This window comes from Plectropomus leopardus, chromosome 14, assembly GCF_026936395.1.
Source record: "Plectropomus leopardus strain MGB_pleo_1.0 chromosome 14, ASM2693639v1, whole genome shotgun sequence".
Lineage (NCBI taxonomy): Eukaryota > Metazoa > Chordata > Actinopteri > Perciformes > Serranidae > Plectropomus > Plectropomus leopardus.
In genome coordinates, this window is record NC_142189.1 from 20,965,634 (window position 1) to 20,981,714 (window position 16,081).

At 39.5% G+C, this 16,081-nt stretch overlaps 1 protein-coding gene across 9 annotated transcripts in view; it reads right to left on the reverse strand.

The window, feature by feature from the left end:
* Nucleotides 1–548: 548 nt before the first annotated feature.
* LOC121953328 (ryanodine receptor 3) overlaps nt 549–16,081 on the reverse strand; it is a 138,139-nt gene continuing 122,606 nt past the window's right edge. For all 9 annotated transcript variants that reach the window (XM_088087647.1, XM_088087643.1, XM_088087646.1 and 6 more), the window contains 16 exons: nt 14,745–16,057; nt 14,516–14,574; nt 13,072–13,246; nt 12,866–12,952; nt 12,585–12,782; nt 11,301–11,431; nt 11,171–11,213; nt 10,941–11,068; nt 10,769–10,829; nt 10,461–10,607; nt 8,181–8,315; nt 7,940–8,096; nt 7,142–7,206; nt 3,711–3,811; nt 2,937–2,988; nt 549–1,634 (listed from right to left, as the gene is read on the reverse strand). In XM_088087647.1, the coding sequence (XP_087943773.1) occupies nt 1,539–1,634; nt 2,937–2,988; nt 3,711–3,811; nt 7,142–7,206; nt 7,940–8,096; nt 8,181–8,315; nt 10,461–10,607; nt 10,769–10,829; nt 10,941–11,068; nt 11,171–11,213; nt 11,301–11,431; nt 12,585–12,782; nt 12,866–12,952; nt 13,072–13,246; nt 14,516–14,574; nt 14,745–16,057 (2,948 nt within the window). In that variant the 3' untranslated portion in view covers nt 549–1,538. The remainder of the gene's footprint in view (nt 1,635–2,936; nt 2,989–3,710; nt 3,812–7,141; nt 7,207–7,939; nt 8,097–8,180; nt 8,316–10,460; nt 10,608–10,768; nt 10,830–10,940; nt 11,069–11,170; nt 11,214–11,300; nt 11,432–12,584; nt 12,783–12,865; nt 12,953–13,071; nt 13,247–14,515; nt 14,575–14,744; nt 16,058–16,081) is intronic.

Consider the following 16,081-nt stretch of genomic DNA (forward strand, 5'->3'; position numbering starts at 1 on the left):
TACCTGGCAAGTCGACACTTAACCATGAAGAACCAACATGAAATTGACTGAGGGCCAGTTTGAGAAAGTGATACCAAAGATAAATCTGTTCAAGAACAAAAATTATGTAGTGGTCAACAAAAAATGGATTGAAGTATGCAAAACTTGTGGCTCAAATATTTCAGACAGAGACGCAACAAGTTCCAACTTCATTCGACATCTGATACTGCAAAAAACAGCACTAAATCGGGATTAATATTATATAGCTAGTGAGCTAATGCTAAGCTAAAATTAGCTTAACAGCTAAGTAACTTTTTAAAGAAACTTGTAAAGATAAACACAAATTTTAAAAAGCATTTGTGATTTTTGTCAATTTAATATATCATGTCTCTTAAAATTGCATTACATTTGGTGAAGAGTGAATTATGACTTGTTTTGGACTAAGTCATAAGTTAAGAGACTTGACTATCTTGAAAAACTTGAGACTTACTTGTGACTTGCAACACAATGAATTGGTCCCAGCTATGGTTCACAAATCCCTAAAAAAAACACAAGTGTTAATATTTCTTGCATTAATTTCTTTATTTTTTCCCATCAAAAGAAATGCACAGATCAGCAAAGCTACTACATACAAATGGCCATACAATAGCAATTACATTTTTGTTCTGGTTTGAAGGTGTTCAGTAAATTCTGATGTGTCGTTTTTACACTTTGTACCTTGAACGTTTGCAGTTATGCTGCATTCGGCAAAAAAGTCGGTCAAATCAAATGTTCCAAGTTCAAATGAAAAAGTTCAGCCACAAACTACATATCTGAACAGCTACTTGTTACTGCTCCAGGGGAATTACTGTACTTACATACAATAAAGAAGAAACAAAAGTTTTGCATAGCTTCATTGTAATGTAGATACAGTACTTTAAGGCACTTCATGAAAAAATTAGGCATTTTTTTTTAATCCTACATAATAAATCCTTTTGCCACTTCATTCTAAAACGTCATCTCAATATGTAAGCTTACGTCTGAAAAAGAAAAAAAAAAAAAACTTCTCGTATCACATTTTTGCGCACTATGTAAATCTACTGAACTCCTCCACTTTTCTTTTGGCATTAAGTCTCAAGTTCAACATTCTCAAAATATTGAAGTTGGGTTCTTGTGCATAATATGACTGACACATTGTCCCATAACCCCACACAACCCAGTGTTTCTCAAAAAGACAAAAAAAAAAAATTGTGCAATGATTTGGGGTTATGTGGAGTAAAAGGCAACACGCTGTCAAAGACGAGTCCCGAAACGAAACAAAAATGTCTGGGCAAGTAACAGGTCGTTTCTTCATAGACTGGCATTGTACCGACAGTGATAAGGGTACATCTGACACAGGTAGGAGACGGTCCTCTTTTTTTTAGATTAAAAAAAAAAAAGTAGCATGTCTCATCTCTCCTCGGCCAGTCTGAAGTGTTGGTGGGGTGGCTGTGTGGTGTTGTAGTCCAGCAGCTGTATGTAGGACTACATGTCCCAGCAGCCCACTTGATATGGACAGAGGTAAAGAGGATGTATCTGCTCTATCCAAGCTGATCTTCATACTGTTTGCGGAAGCAATCTCCAGCTGGGAAGAAATCCCAGCAGCGCTCCTGGTACATCTTCCACACATAGGACTCCTGGAGTCAGACACACATACGTCAACATGAAAGCAAAATTAGAAGTAATTCACTTTTTGCACATAAAAATTTTGAGTTCCATAGACCAGATTGAGCGGACCGAGGAACTCGTTTGTTCTTCAGCCTGTCAACCTAGTAAATCAGAATATGGCTTCAGAGTAGCCTCAACGTACCTGGGTCGAACATAACGTATGCCGGCAGTTGAGCTCGCCATATTACTCCTGCCTCAAGGAGCGCGCTTTGTTATTTATTTATTTATTCATTTTTTTAATACTTTATTCCTTCCTCTGTTTCTGTTGTAGCTGGAAGATCCACTCCTCCAAACTCTGGTATACAAGCCAACGAAGCATTGTGTGAACTAGTTTGTCAATAACGGCAGTTATTCATATGTAAAAGTCCACATTCCAGCTTGAAATAGTTAATTTCAAAAACTCCATTTAAAATGTGCACCTTTGGAATTGCAAGACCTGCAACTTTTAGTTACTATATAAACAATCAAGCCTGTCTTAATAAACTGTAAGAAGTAGAAGAGGTTCAGTTGATGACCGTTGACTTGGTGGTAATGCCAACTGCCATTATAGTTGTCATAATTTCAGCTGTCATTATAGCCAATTTATATCACATTTATATCGAAATTACTCCACTATAGCCAAAAAATGTTGATTCTATGAGTTAACAAAACAAATACAAAAGAGTTGTAGCTACACAGCTGTCAGGTATGAATGACAGATGAGCAATAAATATTGTTAGCTGGCATCTCACAGTTAGATTTTTATGCACATTGAATCATTGTTTTACTTCCAGGATTCAGGGCTTTGAAGCATTCAAAATGACTTACCAGCAGTTTGTCATATCAGAAATGACAAAATATGTAGTTGGCACTTTTGCATTTCATGAATAAATTTGAATATCATTGAGAAATGTCAAGTTTTACCACAAATGTTAATATCCTAATAAATGTGAAATCAATTTTTCTGTGGAAAACTGGACTAAAACAAGAAGCTACTGCATCATTTTACCTGATTCTATTTATGTAGAAACCAGATATGTTTGTACAATAATATCTTATTTAGGCAGAACAAAAATACAGGTTTGTAGTTTTGACAAAAGAAAATAAACCCAGTTTAAAAATCAACAGCATTACTGGTCAGAAAATTGAAATTTGATAAATAATTCGGCTTCAGCACAGACAGACAGCAGCACAGTATCTCGGACAGTGATGGAATAATTATAATAATTTCATTTTTTTCGGTCAATTGAAGCTTCCTCAGAAAAAGGTAATTAGTGAGAGTCATACTGTACCTGGCCAGTGTGCTCTGTCTCGTCCTTGTTGATAAGGTACATCAGGAAAAACCTTTAGAGAAACCACGCCAATGAGACAAAACAAAAATGTCGGACCAGAATAAAAAAAAAACATTACAAGTGTTCATATTCTGCTACCTAAATATTTAAGGGTACATGTGATTTCCACAATGCCGTGTAAACAGGAAATGTCAGATTCTGTGTTACCAGGAGACCATTTCTGATGCGTGTGTCAAACAAAGTAACACCATCTCATCTCAACACTGAATCACCTGTTGTTTCCCAAATCTGGTGTAAACGGCAAAGGGCCGCAGTATCTCTGTGGGCATCGCAGCTCCAAGTCCTGATGAATACTGTATGAGAGCACGCTATCACAAACCTATTTTCCAATAAAGTTCGTGGCATTAAATAGTAATGAAGCAACATAATGAGGTCGCGCTCATATCTTCCGGCCAGCTGACTGTGAGCGCAAATGGACTGAGACTTTCTATTGTCACGGGCATTACACAGAAACACTGGATAAGCAGCGAGTGCAGGGGAAACACAGAGGCAGATGGAAAAGAATACCTGAAGGGATCTAGTGTTCTGGATCACTGCGGCTATTAGTGACTGTGGCCCTGATGCTGTGGTGATGTGCTAAAGCCATCAATCATGTGGTTAAATTACAGAAAAGAGGCAATACGTGTTGGTGGAAGACAGTAATGATTGTTACGTTTGCAGTGAAAAAGGTAAAGAGCTCATTTGTAGGTTACATAAAGAAGGCGGGATACTCACAGGTAGTTGGCCAAATTGTGCTCTTGTAAGGTGTGAGTCTCGAAGCCGTGAGGTGTCGTGTCGAAGTAGTCATTACCGATCCCACAAATGAAACATTTGGTCTGGTGACAGAAAACGAAAAGATGATTAGAGCACCTGTTCACAGCTGGACAATGTGGATTATTTTTAAAGGGGCGCTCCACTCCTTTTACACATAATTAGCAGTTTACTCATCATGATAAGCACTATTCAGCATGTGAGCAGCTGTATAAAGTGCTCTGAGCTTTCTAAAAACAAAATAACGATGATAATGTCATCAGGGGAAAAATACATCAAATTATCTTGTTACAAATCACAAATACTTGCTCCTAAAAATGTATCAGCACAGAATACAAAATACCGGCAATTAATTAACATACAAGGAATTTGTAATTCCAAAAAAATTCTATACAAACTGATATGATCACATTTTAGACATTATGATGCTCCAGTAGAGGTCTGAGCTGAACCCGCTTCATTAAAAAGATGAGCTCTGCTAATTTACCACATCGCGGGTTTGAGGAGGCCACCCAGGATATCTTGGAGGTGGGAGGCTTCGAATTAAGGAGTGCATGCTGGTTAGTTTCTGTCAATCAGATGCCTCATTTCTACTGCATGTTACAGCTCAACTCATCCCACTTTTAGTGCCAGGTCCTTCTCTTTGTTACATTTTTCATTTTTAGTTTTCAGCTGATTGCCATAGCGCCGCTGCATGAAACTGCAGTGACATCGTCCTCAATGCAGCACTTGCTGAATCCTTTCATCCGCAACAATTTCAGCACTTTGCCAGTTGTTTTGCATAGTTTTATGGGCTGCATTTTTTTTTTAAAAAATTTGGGGCAACAAAAACAAACTGCAGTCACTATTGTGGGGTAACTTGGCTAGAAACGGTGGGTTTATGCAGGACCTCGTCTCACTGATGAATGATTCTCTATGAACGATAAGTCTGCAGTGTTCTTGCATCACCTTCTAGTATTAGCTCAGCTCACTTTGAATCTTGAATAAGATGGTACTATAAAAAGTACCAGACGCTCTGCAACTCTTGCTGATGGAAAAAAGAGCGAGTTGCTTGTGTTGTACGTCGCTTTGGATAAAAGCGTCTGCTAAATGAAATTGTAGAATTGTAGAATTGTAGAGTTGAGTAGTCAGGCCGCACCATGTAAAGGAAACGCGTCAAAAGTGCCCATTAACTGACTAAACAGCTAAATGAAACTTTGGGAACTGAACAATTCGGCCACCACGGTGATGCGCTACCTCTGTCAGATAACCATAAGACGAAGAATTAAGCTGATTCCTTTTTCAAGAGTGATGATTTTAAATACAGTGGAGTCAGTAACTTCTTTACTAGCAACTATTTGAATGAGTACAAAAGATACATCATTATCTCATAATACCTTATAGTATAGTACAGTATAGTATAATACAGCGCAAAATAGTAGAAGAGAAAGAGAAGCTGGACATGTCACATGATTCGTGATTACATTTGGCCATTAATTGTTGTACATATTAATGTTCTACAGTTTAAACCTTGGGATAAAACTTTTTCTTTCCTTTTTTTTTAAATGATATTGTAAAAATAATGTATTTTAGGAATTTTTAATACACAAATGCAAACTATGAAAGTATTATGTTGCATTTTTTCTGTCATTACAAAATACTTCAAAGTAAATAAATAGATTAAGTACATTTGGCTGATAAACTCACCATCTCTGCATCAGGGTTGTCTGGGCTTACTTCAGTCGCTCATGTTTTAAACTAAATATTTATTTTCCCCTGTCACTGCAATCTCTTCAGGACCAAAAGTGTGCTCTGACCTTCATCTGACTGACTGTTGCTTAGAGGACTCTGAAGAGAGATGGAGAGCTCAAGAAACAAAAGTAGGCCACATGTCTAAACTCCAGATGCCCTGAAAGGAGAGGAATTTTCTTTTCTGACAGTTTTAAAGCTTGTGGGCTTACTGTCTGTAAAATATACCAGACTTAGTATGACATGGTGACTATTAAGAAAACTCTTAGCACGCAAAAGATTTATTACTTCCTTGTCTTTGTTATAGTACAATAGGTGGTTTCAGTCATCTGCAGCTATAAATACTGTACATATTCATATTAACTTTGTTTTCAAAGTAATTTATATAATTGTAATATGATTATACTTTTGCTTCAAGACAAACATTAAGTAAACGATAATTATCCATTTCATCTGGTTACTTTTATAATTTTAACCATCATACTGTAAATACGGTCAGTAAATCATAATATGTTCCTTTACAGCAATGAAACTCAACTTATTGCCAGTGACAGGGTGCCAGGTGGCCCAAAGATTAATTCACAGTGAAAATAAATTGATCACAGTGGATTTATTTATTTATTGCACTCTAAATGTAAATAAGGTGCCAAGGTTCATTAAGAAATAAATTAAATATATATTGTTAAAAATAAAATACCAGAAAAGCATTCCTCAGATGTGGAGGGCCCTGTTTCATATTTTTTTCTTTTCCACTGAAATTGAAAAAAAACTCTAATGTTGTGTCACTCGTGTTTGCACACTGACTTCAAAACGTCTGTTTGTCTTTTTTTTTTAACAGCTTTACAGAAGCTGTTTGACCAAGACACAGTGAGGAAAATGTTGGGACAGGACAAACCTGCAACAACAAAGAAACGGCTCGCATGGTATCTTTTTATCATTCGGATAACCTACTGTCAGCAAGTAAGAAAGTAATACTCGGGTGGATGATGATGACGGCGAGGGGGATGTAATGAGGACTGCACACAAACAAAGAGCAACAGTGTGAGGACCAAGAAGCAACCTCCAAGACTGAAAAATGAGGCCAATGTGGAAAAAATATCTGCAGTTCACCAAATGGCCACCTGAGGCTGGCTCCACAAGCGAGTCAATCCTTATAAACAGTTATTCATATTTAAGTGGGACCACTTGTGAGACGGGCTGTCTGCAAGCGACACTATAGTCTGTAATTCAGACCCAACCTTCAACCCCCCACCTCACATTTTTGTTTAATTATCACCACTTTTGGATCCAAACAAGCAAGACAACGAGAGCCGAAAAGCCAAACTCGAGGCTAAATACCTCGGATCCTGCATACGGTGCTGCAGTGCTGCTTCAACTGGATTTGCCTCTAGGCAAAGATAAATGAGGACAGTAAATGTCTAAATGTTGAATTTAAAAATTCATTGAAAAACAGAAGGATGTATTTAACTTTTCATTCATTTTATCTGCTAACTGTTATTGTCTTTTTTTATGAATGGACCCCTTGCCGCCTGTTGTTTTGCAAAAGTGGCCTCCTGCCAAAGCAAGTTGAGAATCCCTGTTGAGTACCACCTCCATCCTCAACCCACTCCTGCTTCCTCCTTCAGTGCTCCACAGGTTAGCAACTACGGGTGAGAATTCACTCTCACCTCCATGTCCTCTTTGACTTGTTCCTGCTGGTCTCGCAGCTCTCCAAAGGCATCAATGATCAAACCTGAAATCACACCGAAACTGCTGTGAGAACATCGTATGTACTGCAACTCTGCAACCACAATCTTAAACCCTTCACTTCCTCATGAAACAGTACGGAGCGTTATTTGGATCGACTACTGATTAAGGGATTATTGTAAAATCTGTGAGGAATATCAGTGTCTTTGCATGTGTGGCCATGAAATACACTGGGCCTGATTCATGAAATATAGTAAATCTGTGAGTACATCTGCACATAAAACATCTTGTTACTGAAAAACTACACTGGATTCATGAAAGCTGCAGAAAACATGTGTGTAGCTCATGAATGCCAATCATTAGTAAATTGAGGCTCCCACTAGTCAGTAATTTGCGTACATCCCCACCCATGAATAGTCATTAATCACCATACAAAGAGGGGATAATTACTATGCATAGGTGCAACTTGTCACCTGTGAATATGCTGTAAACAGACTTGTTACAAAAGCATCTGCGTATTTTGAACATAACAGAGCACAGTATAAATTAAAACTGTAATTTCTAATAATGAAACATCGGAGCTACTAATATATTGATAGATGCCTACACACATGTAAATTTCCTTCTGCAAACACTTGACACACAAATCCGTTCTGCTCATGTTTCACGAATGAGACCCAGTAAATTTTGTTGAAGCAATCTTTGAGAGATATTTTGTCTGGTGGAAAAAATACACTAAAACAAACAGTAAAAAGTGTGAGTACAGTTCTGAAGCTCACCCTGGATAATAGCCAGGAGGATGACAATAACAAAGAAGAAGAAGGTGATGTCAAAAAGGATGCGGTAGAGCTCATAGGGGTCACCAGCCGGGTCCTCGATCTCATCCCCAATACCCCCTCCTGCTCTCACGCCAACGTACATGTGGAACAGGTAACACTGTGGAAACACAGAGAACAGACCTCTTCAAGTGTTGGTGTCTGGATGTGTTTATAATTAAACATAAATGTGACAGATACTTACAGTCATCATGTCATCACACTTCATATCTGGCTCATCCTCGTCCTCGCTCTTGTTGTAGAACTTCCTGAAGAAGTTGAAGGCCACCACAGTGTAGAGATAGACCACGACTGCCAGCAGGCCCACTGTCAACACCAGCTGAAGGGAAAAACAGACAGCAGGCAGTGAAATATCAAAAACTCCCTGTCTTTTTATGTACTTGGTGTAGAAACACACAAGACAAAGCTGCCAGCTCAGATTTGTTTTATCATAAAAATGAGTTAAACCCATACGAGGAACATGATGGGATTACTGGTTGCTAGAATGGAGAGGGGAGAGTGTAGCGCAGTAACCAATCACACACACATCATTTTTATATTCATATAAATAAATGTTTACATCTGACGTAAAATTCCATTCATACGCAACTCGGACACTAATGAACTTAAACAGCAGCAACAGTCTCAGCAGCAGTGAACTGAATTTGGACTGACAGGGTGATTGATCTGCACACAGGCAGCTTAGTGCAGGAGGTGTCGGCGATTCCTTGCGGCCTCGCCATTTGGGTGCGTTTCCACCCTCAGAGACTGAGGTGACATTAAATTTTGATTTGTGCCTGTGGTCAGTTGACATGAGAATCTCCCCTGCAAGAACTGACAGTCAGAATTTGGAGTGAAATGCAGGCAGTAGAGCCATTTGAACTGAAATGTCAAAGGATGCTGGGTGCATAGAAATTTACATTTCATTACAATGACATTTACGAATCCTCGCCTCCTCTGCTTGCATCTGCCTCAGTTCTGCCAATTTATGTTACAAGAGAAAGATGCAAGTATTGGTTGCAAAGATACAGGACTTGACACAACACAAAAATTTGCTTGTTTTAACATCCATTATCCATTACAACATGTTGCAGTGTGATACCAACCACTCACTGGAAGTGTAGATATTTCTCCCAGTAATCAAAAGACCAAATTGCAGTTAAAAGGAAAGTAAGATAAGTCATGTGACAAGACACAAGTAGAATAGGAGCCCCACGCTGCTTTGTGTTCGATGAATGTGTAAATATCTTACAGTCTGCTAATATCAAAGCCAAAACTAGTTTTACACAAAATGTAATTCAAGAATATGGGGAATTATGAGACAATGGGCCCCTGGGTACATATACGCTCAAAGCCCCTCCTCACCTCCTACTGAACATAGAAGCACACACACAGACTTTGTGGTGGTTTTGTTTCTCATTTGTTGTTCTTTTGCATGTCTTTTTAGTCTTTATGTATCTTTTTTGCAGGTTGTGTGTCTCTTTTGTGTATTTTTGTTTGCTTTGAGACTCTTTGTAGTCCTTTGTCTCTTTTGGGTAATGTGCTTTTTTTTGGTAAATTTGTTTTATTTTTGCAGTGATTTTGTGTATTTTAAACATTTTGTGCCTCATTGAGATCATGAAGGGTCTTTCTGTAGTATTTTTTGACTTTTTTTGTAGATATCTTGTGTCACTTTGTAATCATTTTGTGTCTTTTTGTATCATCTTGTCTGTCTTTTTAGACATTTTGTCTCTCTTTGGTGTCATTCAGTAGTTATTTTGTGTCTCTTTAAAGTTATATTGTGTTTTTAGGGTCTTCTTTGTCTGTTTATAGTAATTTAGTGGTTGCTTTGCCCCTTTATGTAGTTATTTTGCATTTCTTTACAGTTCCTTTGCGTCACTTTGTGGTCCTTTTATGTCTTTGTGGTCATTACGAGTCTTTTTCCTGTGTGATACATGTTAATTTGAGTGACATTTTGCAGGTGAAGGCCAGGGGCCCCTGTGACACTTTGGGCCCCTGGGCCTGTGCCCCGTAGCCTTGTTTAGTAATTCACCCATAATATCAAGGCTTGACTGTGTAATTTTGCTTCAGACTTTCTGTATGCTGGTGGTCAAACTGCTGAAAGCTGCTGAAAGTTTGTGAGAAAAATACATACATAAAAGTCCTGATTCTTACACGATTATGTTTTTGTTTCTTTGCTCTTCATAAATAATCTGTTAAAAATCAAAAAGGTCATTACAGATAAAAGATCATGGTTGTCATTTGTGTTGCCATTTACAGCAAAATTCAAAATAACTGATTTCTTTCTACAGCATTTGACTGCAGGCATGACATCAGTATTATCCAAAATACCATCAGTGGGGCAGGAATATAGAAACGCTGCTAAAAGTGGTTTGCGGTTGAACATCAGGGAATAAACAGGCAGCGGTTATAACCCAACTGTGACCACCAACTCTGCAGTGTCCCCTGCTGTTTGGAGGAGGACCTGCATCCTCCTCACCCTCACCTGTTTTCCGTTATGTGTGACAGAGGAGAGGATGGTGCGAAGGGTCTTGAACCCCATGGCGATGTCCAGCAGATGAGCGGCGAAGAAGAAGTTGTTGTAATGGCCCAGGATGGACATGGTGGTGTACCACACTAGATACAGGAAGGACTGGGGAAGAAACAAAAAGAGAAGATAATCACGATCCATCTGTTGTGTTTTAATATCATCCATCAACCCATTTATCCAGCCATCCATCAAATGATTGACTCTGCCATCCATAAAACCACAAGACAGAGACATTAATCATCTCAAACTGTACTCAAACTTACATTGTCTGTAAACACCACTCCCATTTTCCAGATGTGGTACTTTGTGTCAATTGAGCTCAACCTGGCAAAAAAAAAAAAAAAGTTAATATGAGGGGCGCATATTTTTATTTGACCTCTATTTTTGCTTCAAGCTGTTCTGGCCCGACTTCTCGTCATCTGTGTTATCTCTCACCAGGACACCAGAGAAGCCTCCTTGGCGACAGTTTCCTCCGTAGGGTTGAAATCCAGGGCACTCTTATCCAACCCCAGCAACTCTGCTATCCTCTCAGCTCCGTAGAGATCTCCATACTTTTTGATCACCTATAAGCAGCAAAACAGAAACAAAAGTAAACAAGTAAGTATCACTAGATTTGGTTTATGGTGTGTTTGCACAACAGATTACACAAAAGTTTAAACACTCACTTTTCGCTTGACAAATTTGTCCCAGTAGTTGTTGGGGAAGGAACTTGTAAAACAGAATAACAAATCAGCATTAATTATTTGTTAATAAGAGATAATGACTCAGAGATGAGTAGTTCTGCAGTTGACTCACGGAGTATTAATGACCAGTCTGTCCCACTGTCCCTTGATGTCATCATCTGACGGCTGCTCTGTGATGTAAAGACCCGCAAACTCCAACTTTCTCGCTATCTCCTTCTCACGTTTGAACACCACCAAGGGCACCTGGGACACAAAGGGAATTTGGCTGCATCAAGGCATTTTCACATTCAGCTTCTGTTTTTATTTATGTCTGAAATAAAATCTGTAGCACTTGTCATTTAATTGTTGTCACCATGACCTCTATACCATTATTTTCCATTTTTCATGCTTTACAGAGAGATGATAGGAGAGGGAAGGACCTGCAGCAAAGGACTCAAGCCTGGGCTGCTGCAGTCCCCAGGTTTTCTGCAGTTTTATACTTCCCCAATGACATATTTTGCTTAACCTCCAGCACTCTACATAAGGCTTCAAGAATATTTACTGCTAGAAATAGCTTATGTGTTTAATTCATAAGTAGCGTTCATGCATAATCACATAAATAACAAACCTCAGACCTGAAAACAAACAGTAAGCCACATATATTTGTTTATTTTACACTTAGGGTTCCCACACATTTTCCTTGATAAAATTTCAAAACTTTTCCATGACTTTTCAAGAACCATATTCATTTCTTTTTTCCTTGTCCCACATGCCTGCCCATTTTTTTAAACATATCAGATTCAAACTCTATTCAAACATAATGTGAGCTAGCTGGCGGAAATGAAGAAACAAACATGACGGTAAAAAAAAAACGTTGTCACACATTGACTAATATCAGAGCTATGTTACGTGATCAGCTCAGAAAAGAAATTTGCCGTTATGTTACATTACACGAAAGATTAATGTAATAATTTCATTACATGCAACAAAATTGCATGACAATTTAAATGATTTTTTTTTACTAATGCCATGACTTTCCCAGGCCTGTAAAACGTGGTTGTGAAATTTTCAGGTTGTCCATGACCATGGGAACTCTGTTCAAAATATTTTTTACTAAAAAGAATTAAAACAGCATGTAAAGTAGTTCGAACCCGAACATCATTTGTAAATATTCATCCTAACCCAGCCTGGCCTGTTCAGACTGAGCATCCACATTCTAGTCAACATGCTGCATATCCAGCCTGTTTAAAGCTAAAATTGACAGGGAGTGCATTGCTGTGTCTGTATGTCAGCGATCGCAACATAAAAATGCTAACAAGCACTATAAAGCTTTTTTTTTAAGTAAAAAATACAAAAAAAAACCCAAATTTTGTTTAAGATTAGTAAGATTGTGAGAGGGGTGTTTGTGTTACTGTACCTTCAGGTAGTAGTATCCCACTACACACAAGAATGATATGATTGTGTGCAGTACAGCCAGAAAGCGAAGCGTTGGCGCCATGTAACCTGTGCTCTCCTGCAGGACGAAATACTCAAGAGCACCCTCATCTTCCTCCTCCTCCCCAGTTCTGCCTCGACCATCCCAGGGGTCTTCATCATCTGAGTAATCACCTGTCACCTGAGACAATGAGATGTTTAAAGGCAATTAATAACAGAAATCTTCTACAGCAGTATTACAGAGTATAAATTATGTGTGCTTACTTTGTAGAAGAGCAGAATGAAGTTGATAGCAAAGGCGACAAAAAGTGCCAGAAAGCGGAGGTTGTAAAAGTTTCTGGCCAGGTAATTCTGTAAAAAAAAATAATTACTGCATAAGTTGTAAGTGTGTAACAAGCTCACTTGTACTCTCTTGGTGTGCTTTAGCTAACAGTTCTGATCTTAATTTCTGTGTGAGGGAAATATCTGACCAGCATCTTGGTCTGGTAGACTTCCAAGCCAGCGAAGAAGCTGGCCATGAAGGCCTCTGGTGGTTCCTTCTTTTGGCCGAGCCTCTTCTTCGGGGCTTTCTTCTCCTCTAGGGAAGGCTCTGGAGGGACTTCGTCTTTGGCCTTATCATGATCCTTCTTCTCACCATCTTCTGAACTGTAACAATAATTTCCCAGTTAGTGGGAGTCTGATGCATGCTGCTGCAAGGTCACAGACACACACACACACACACACACACACGCATTTGTAACAATGAGGGGAACAAAACCATAGATACACAGAACTCATTCACATCCCACCAGGAGTTAAAGGGTAACTTTGATATTTTCCAACCTGGATCTTCTTTTTCAATGTTTTTGTGGCTAAATGATCGATGGGAACAACAATTTGTTTTATTCAATTTGCTTTATAGTTGAGTGAGAGAGCTACAGCCGACAGTTGCGAAATAGGCTGCAATGTAACTAATTGGGGCATGTGTGCACTGTTGATGAACATCCACTGAAAGTGCTTGTTTTTGTCGCTGACAGGCATTCAAATCAACAGTAATTTCAGCATGAACCATAAAGAGGCAGCATATTTTTATAACTGGCTATGTAACTTAAGATAGACAGAAAGACAGACAGACAGATAGACAGACAGATAGATATGACTTTATTGTCATTGTATATTGCTAAACAACGAAATTTTGTTCGGCCGCATCTGTAAAACTTAGCAGCCTAAATATAAATTAAAACAGATATAAAATAGACAAAACTATCACATGTAGGATAAAGTCCGCAATAAATAAATAGATAAATGTAAGAATGTGCATTGAAATGTAAGCTTCTTCTTAAAATTCCAACCGATTAGTAAAGTGCATAAGTGTTCTTTACAGTTATTGCACGGTTCTTGGAGGGGGGTTTATGTTCGTGGCAAGCTCCTGAGTTCTGTAGTTTATCCACCACTTTGGGGGAAAAACAGTTTTTTATTTGAAAAACAAACCAACTAAATTAAGGGTTTATTTCAGCCAAACCACATTTGAGATTGCTGGATTAGTGGCAAAAACAATTGCTTTTAGTGGATGTAATTGGCAGTGCAAACATGCCCTAAATGGTTACATTTTCATACAGTTCATGTTCCAAAAATTGGTTTTCCAATTAGGCACTTGGACACAAGCACATGGGACAAAAATCGTCCAGGTTGAAAAATGCCGGGCTTACCCTTTACCTTCAATGTTGTTAAACTTTTGACAATTTTCATACTTCAACCCCCTTCCTGAAGAATTAGAAAATGATTCATACAACACTACAAAAAAGTAGAAGTGGCGGACAGCGAAACACAATGATAGACGGCGCCATCAGAAAATGCTTTAAGATGCTACAATCACATGATAAACACATCAACTGCAATTTGACAGAGGATAAATAATGATCAAAAAACACTCACTCTCCTTTCTCTGAGTCAGATTTGTAGTCTCCATTTACAGCTTTCTTCTTTGCAGCCAACTATAACAAAGACACGACCATCAATCACTTAAACAGTTCAAATATAATAACAGATGTGTTTCAAGTAAAATGTCAATAATAATGTTGCAGTGTCGTTAGTGTCCGTCAGTAAAGACACAATTAAGGAATAGAAGTAATTTGACAAAATTGGATTTATCATAAGTTCTGACCTGCGCCTTCTTCTGCTTGACAGCGCTGGCTATGGACGGAGCGTCCCCCACCACCACCTCAGACACGTCCCCCAATCCTGGCTCCGCCCCGTGTTTTCCCTCCTTCTTGGGCTGTATGTTCAGCAACTCCGCCATCAGGTCTGCCTCTCCTGCATCTCCCTGAGCCATCTGACCCATCTCCGCCAGCGCCGATGCCTCATTGGCCTCCATCTTCTCCATCTCTAACACATCTCCATGAATCCCAAACTGGGTGGGGTCTGGCATGTTCCCCAAAATGTCAGTCACCTTCATGTTCTTGGCTCCTTCGACGAGGCCGCCCCCAAACATAGTGGTCCACAAGATGTGGAAGAAACCCCAAATCAAGCTGTAGACAAAGTGGAGGAGTCCTGTGATGATCATCCAGAAGAAAGAGAAGAAGCCTCGCACCATCTCCCGTATGCTCATCTTCCTGAACTTTCTGTACTGCCGCCTCATGCTCTTGAGAGTGAGCAGCTGACGGAAGCGGCAGAGGCTTTTTTTCATGGAGATGCAGGCGACCGTAAAAGCCGAGGAAGACTCCAACATCACGCTCTCCTCCTCTTCCTCCTCTGGGTTTTCAACCACACTCTGGTTGTCGTCCTCATCCTCCTCTGGACGCTCCACCGGATCCGGCTCTGAAATCTGAGAAGCCAACTGCATCTCAAAGATGGTGTCCTCGCAGAAGTTGACAAACAGTTCCATCTTCTCGCTCTCCCCGCCTTCATTGACGACATCGAAGATAAACTGTCGCTTTGACTCTTTCACCTGAGGCTTCTCCCACTGGGTGCGACTCGACTCTGTGATCTCAAAGTAGACCCTCTCGATGCGCTTGGCTCCTCCCATGATCTCAATACGACCGAGATAAGGCTCGAAGTAGCTGAGCACGCTCTCAGCCAGGTCGAGGAACGTCGAGAGGCGAGCATCGTGAGGCATATGCTCAGAGAGATTAGTCAGCAGCACAGCTACATTGAAGCCAATGTCCTTGGCGGGTTCGTGAAATCTCTCCACAAACTGCTCGTAGTTGAACATGTCGTTCTCATCGGCCTCGGCGCAGGAGAGAAGAAACTCAATCTCAGACTGGGAATACTGTTTCTGGTTCTCCATGGACTTCTGGAAATCTTTCTTTGAGATGACCCCTTTGCTCTCGGGGTCGTACTCTTTGAAACTATCAGAGGTAGTCAGGTCCTTCAACTTGAGGAACATGTCGAAAAACTTTAGGATCATCTCCACGTTGCTGGAGGATTCCACCAAAGTGTCCACCATTTGTTTGCCAATAGTTCCATTGACAACATTACCTGTGAAGTAAAGGAGAGAGATGC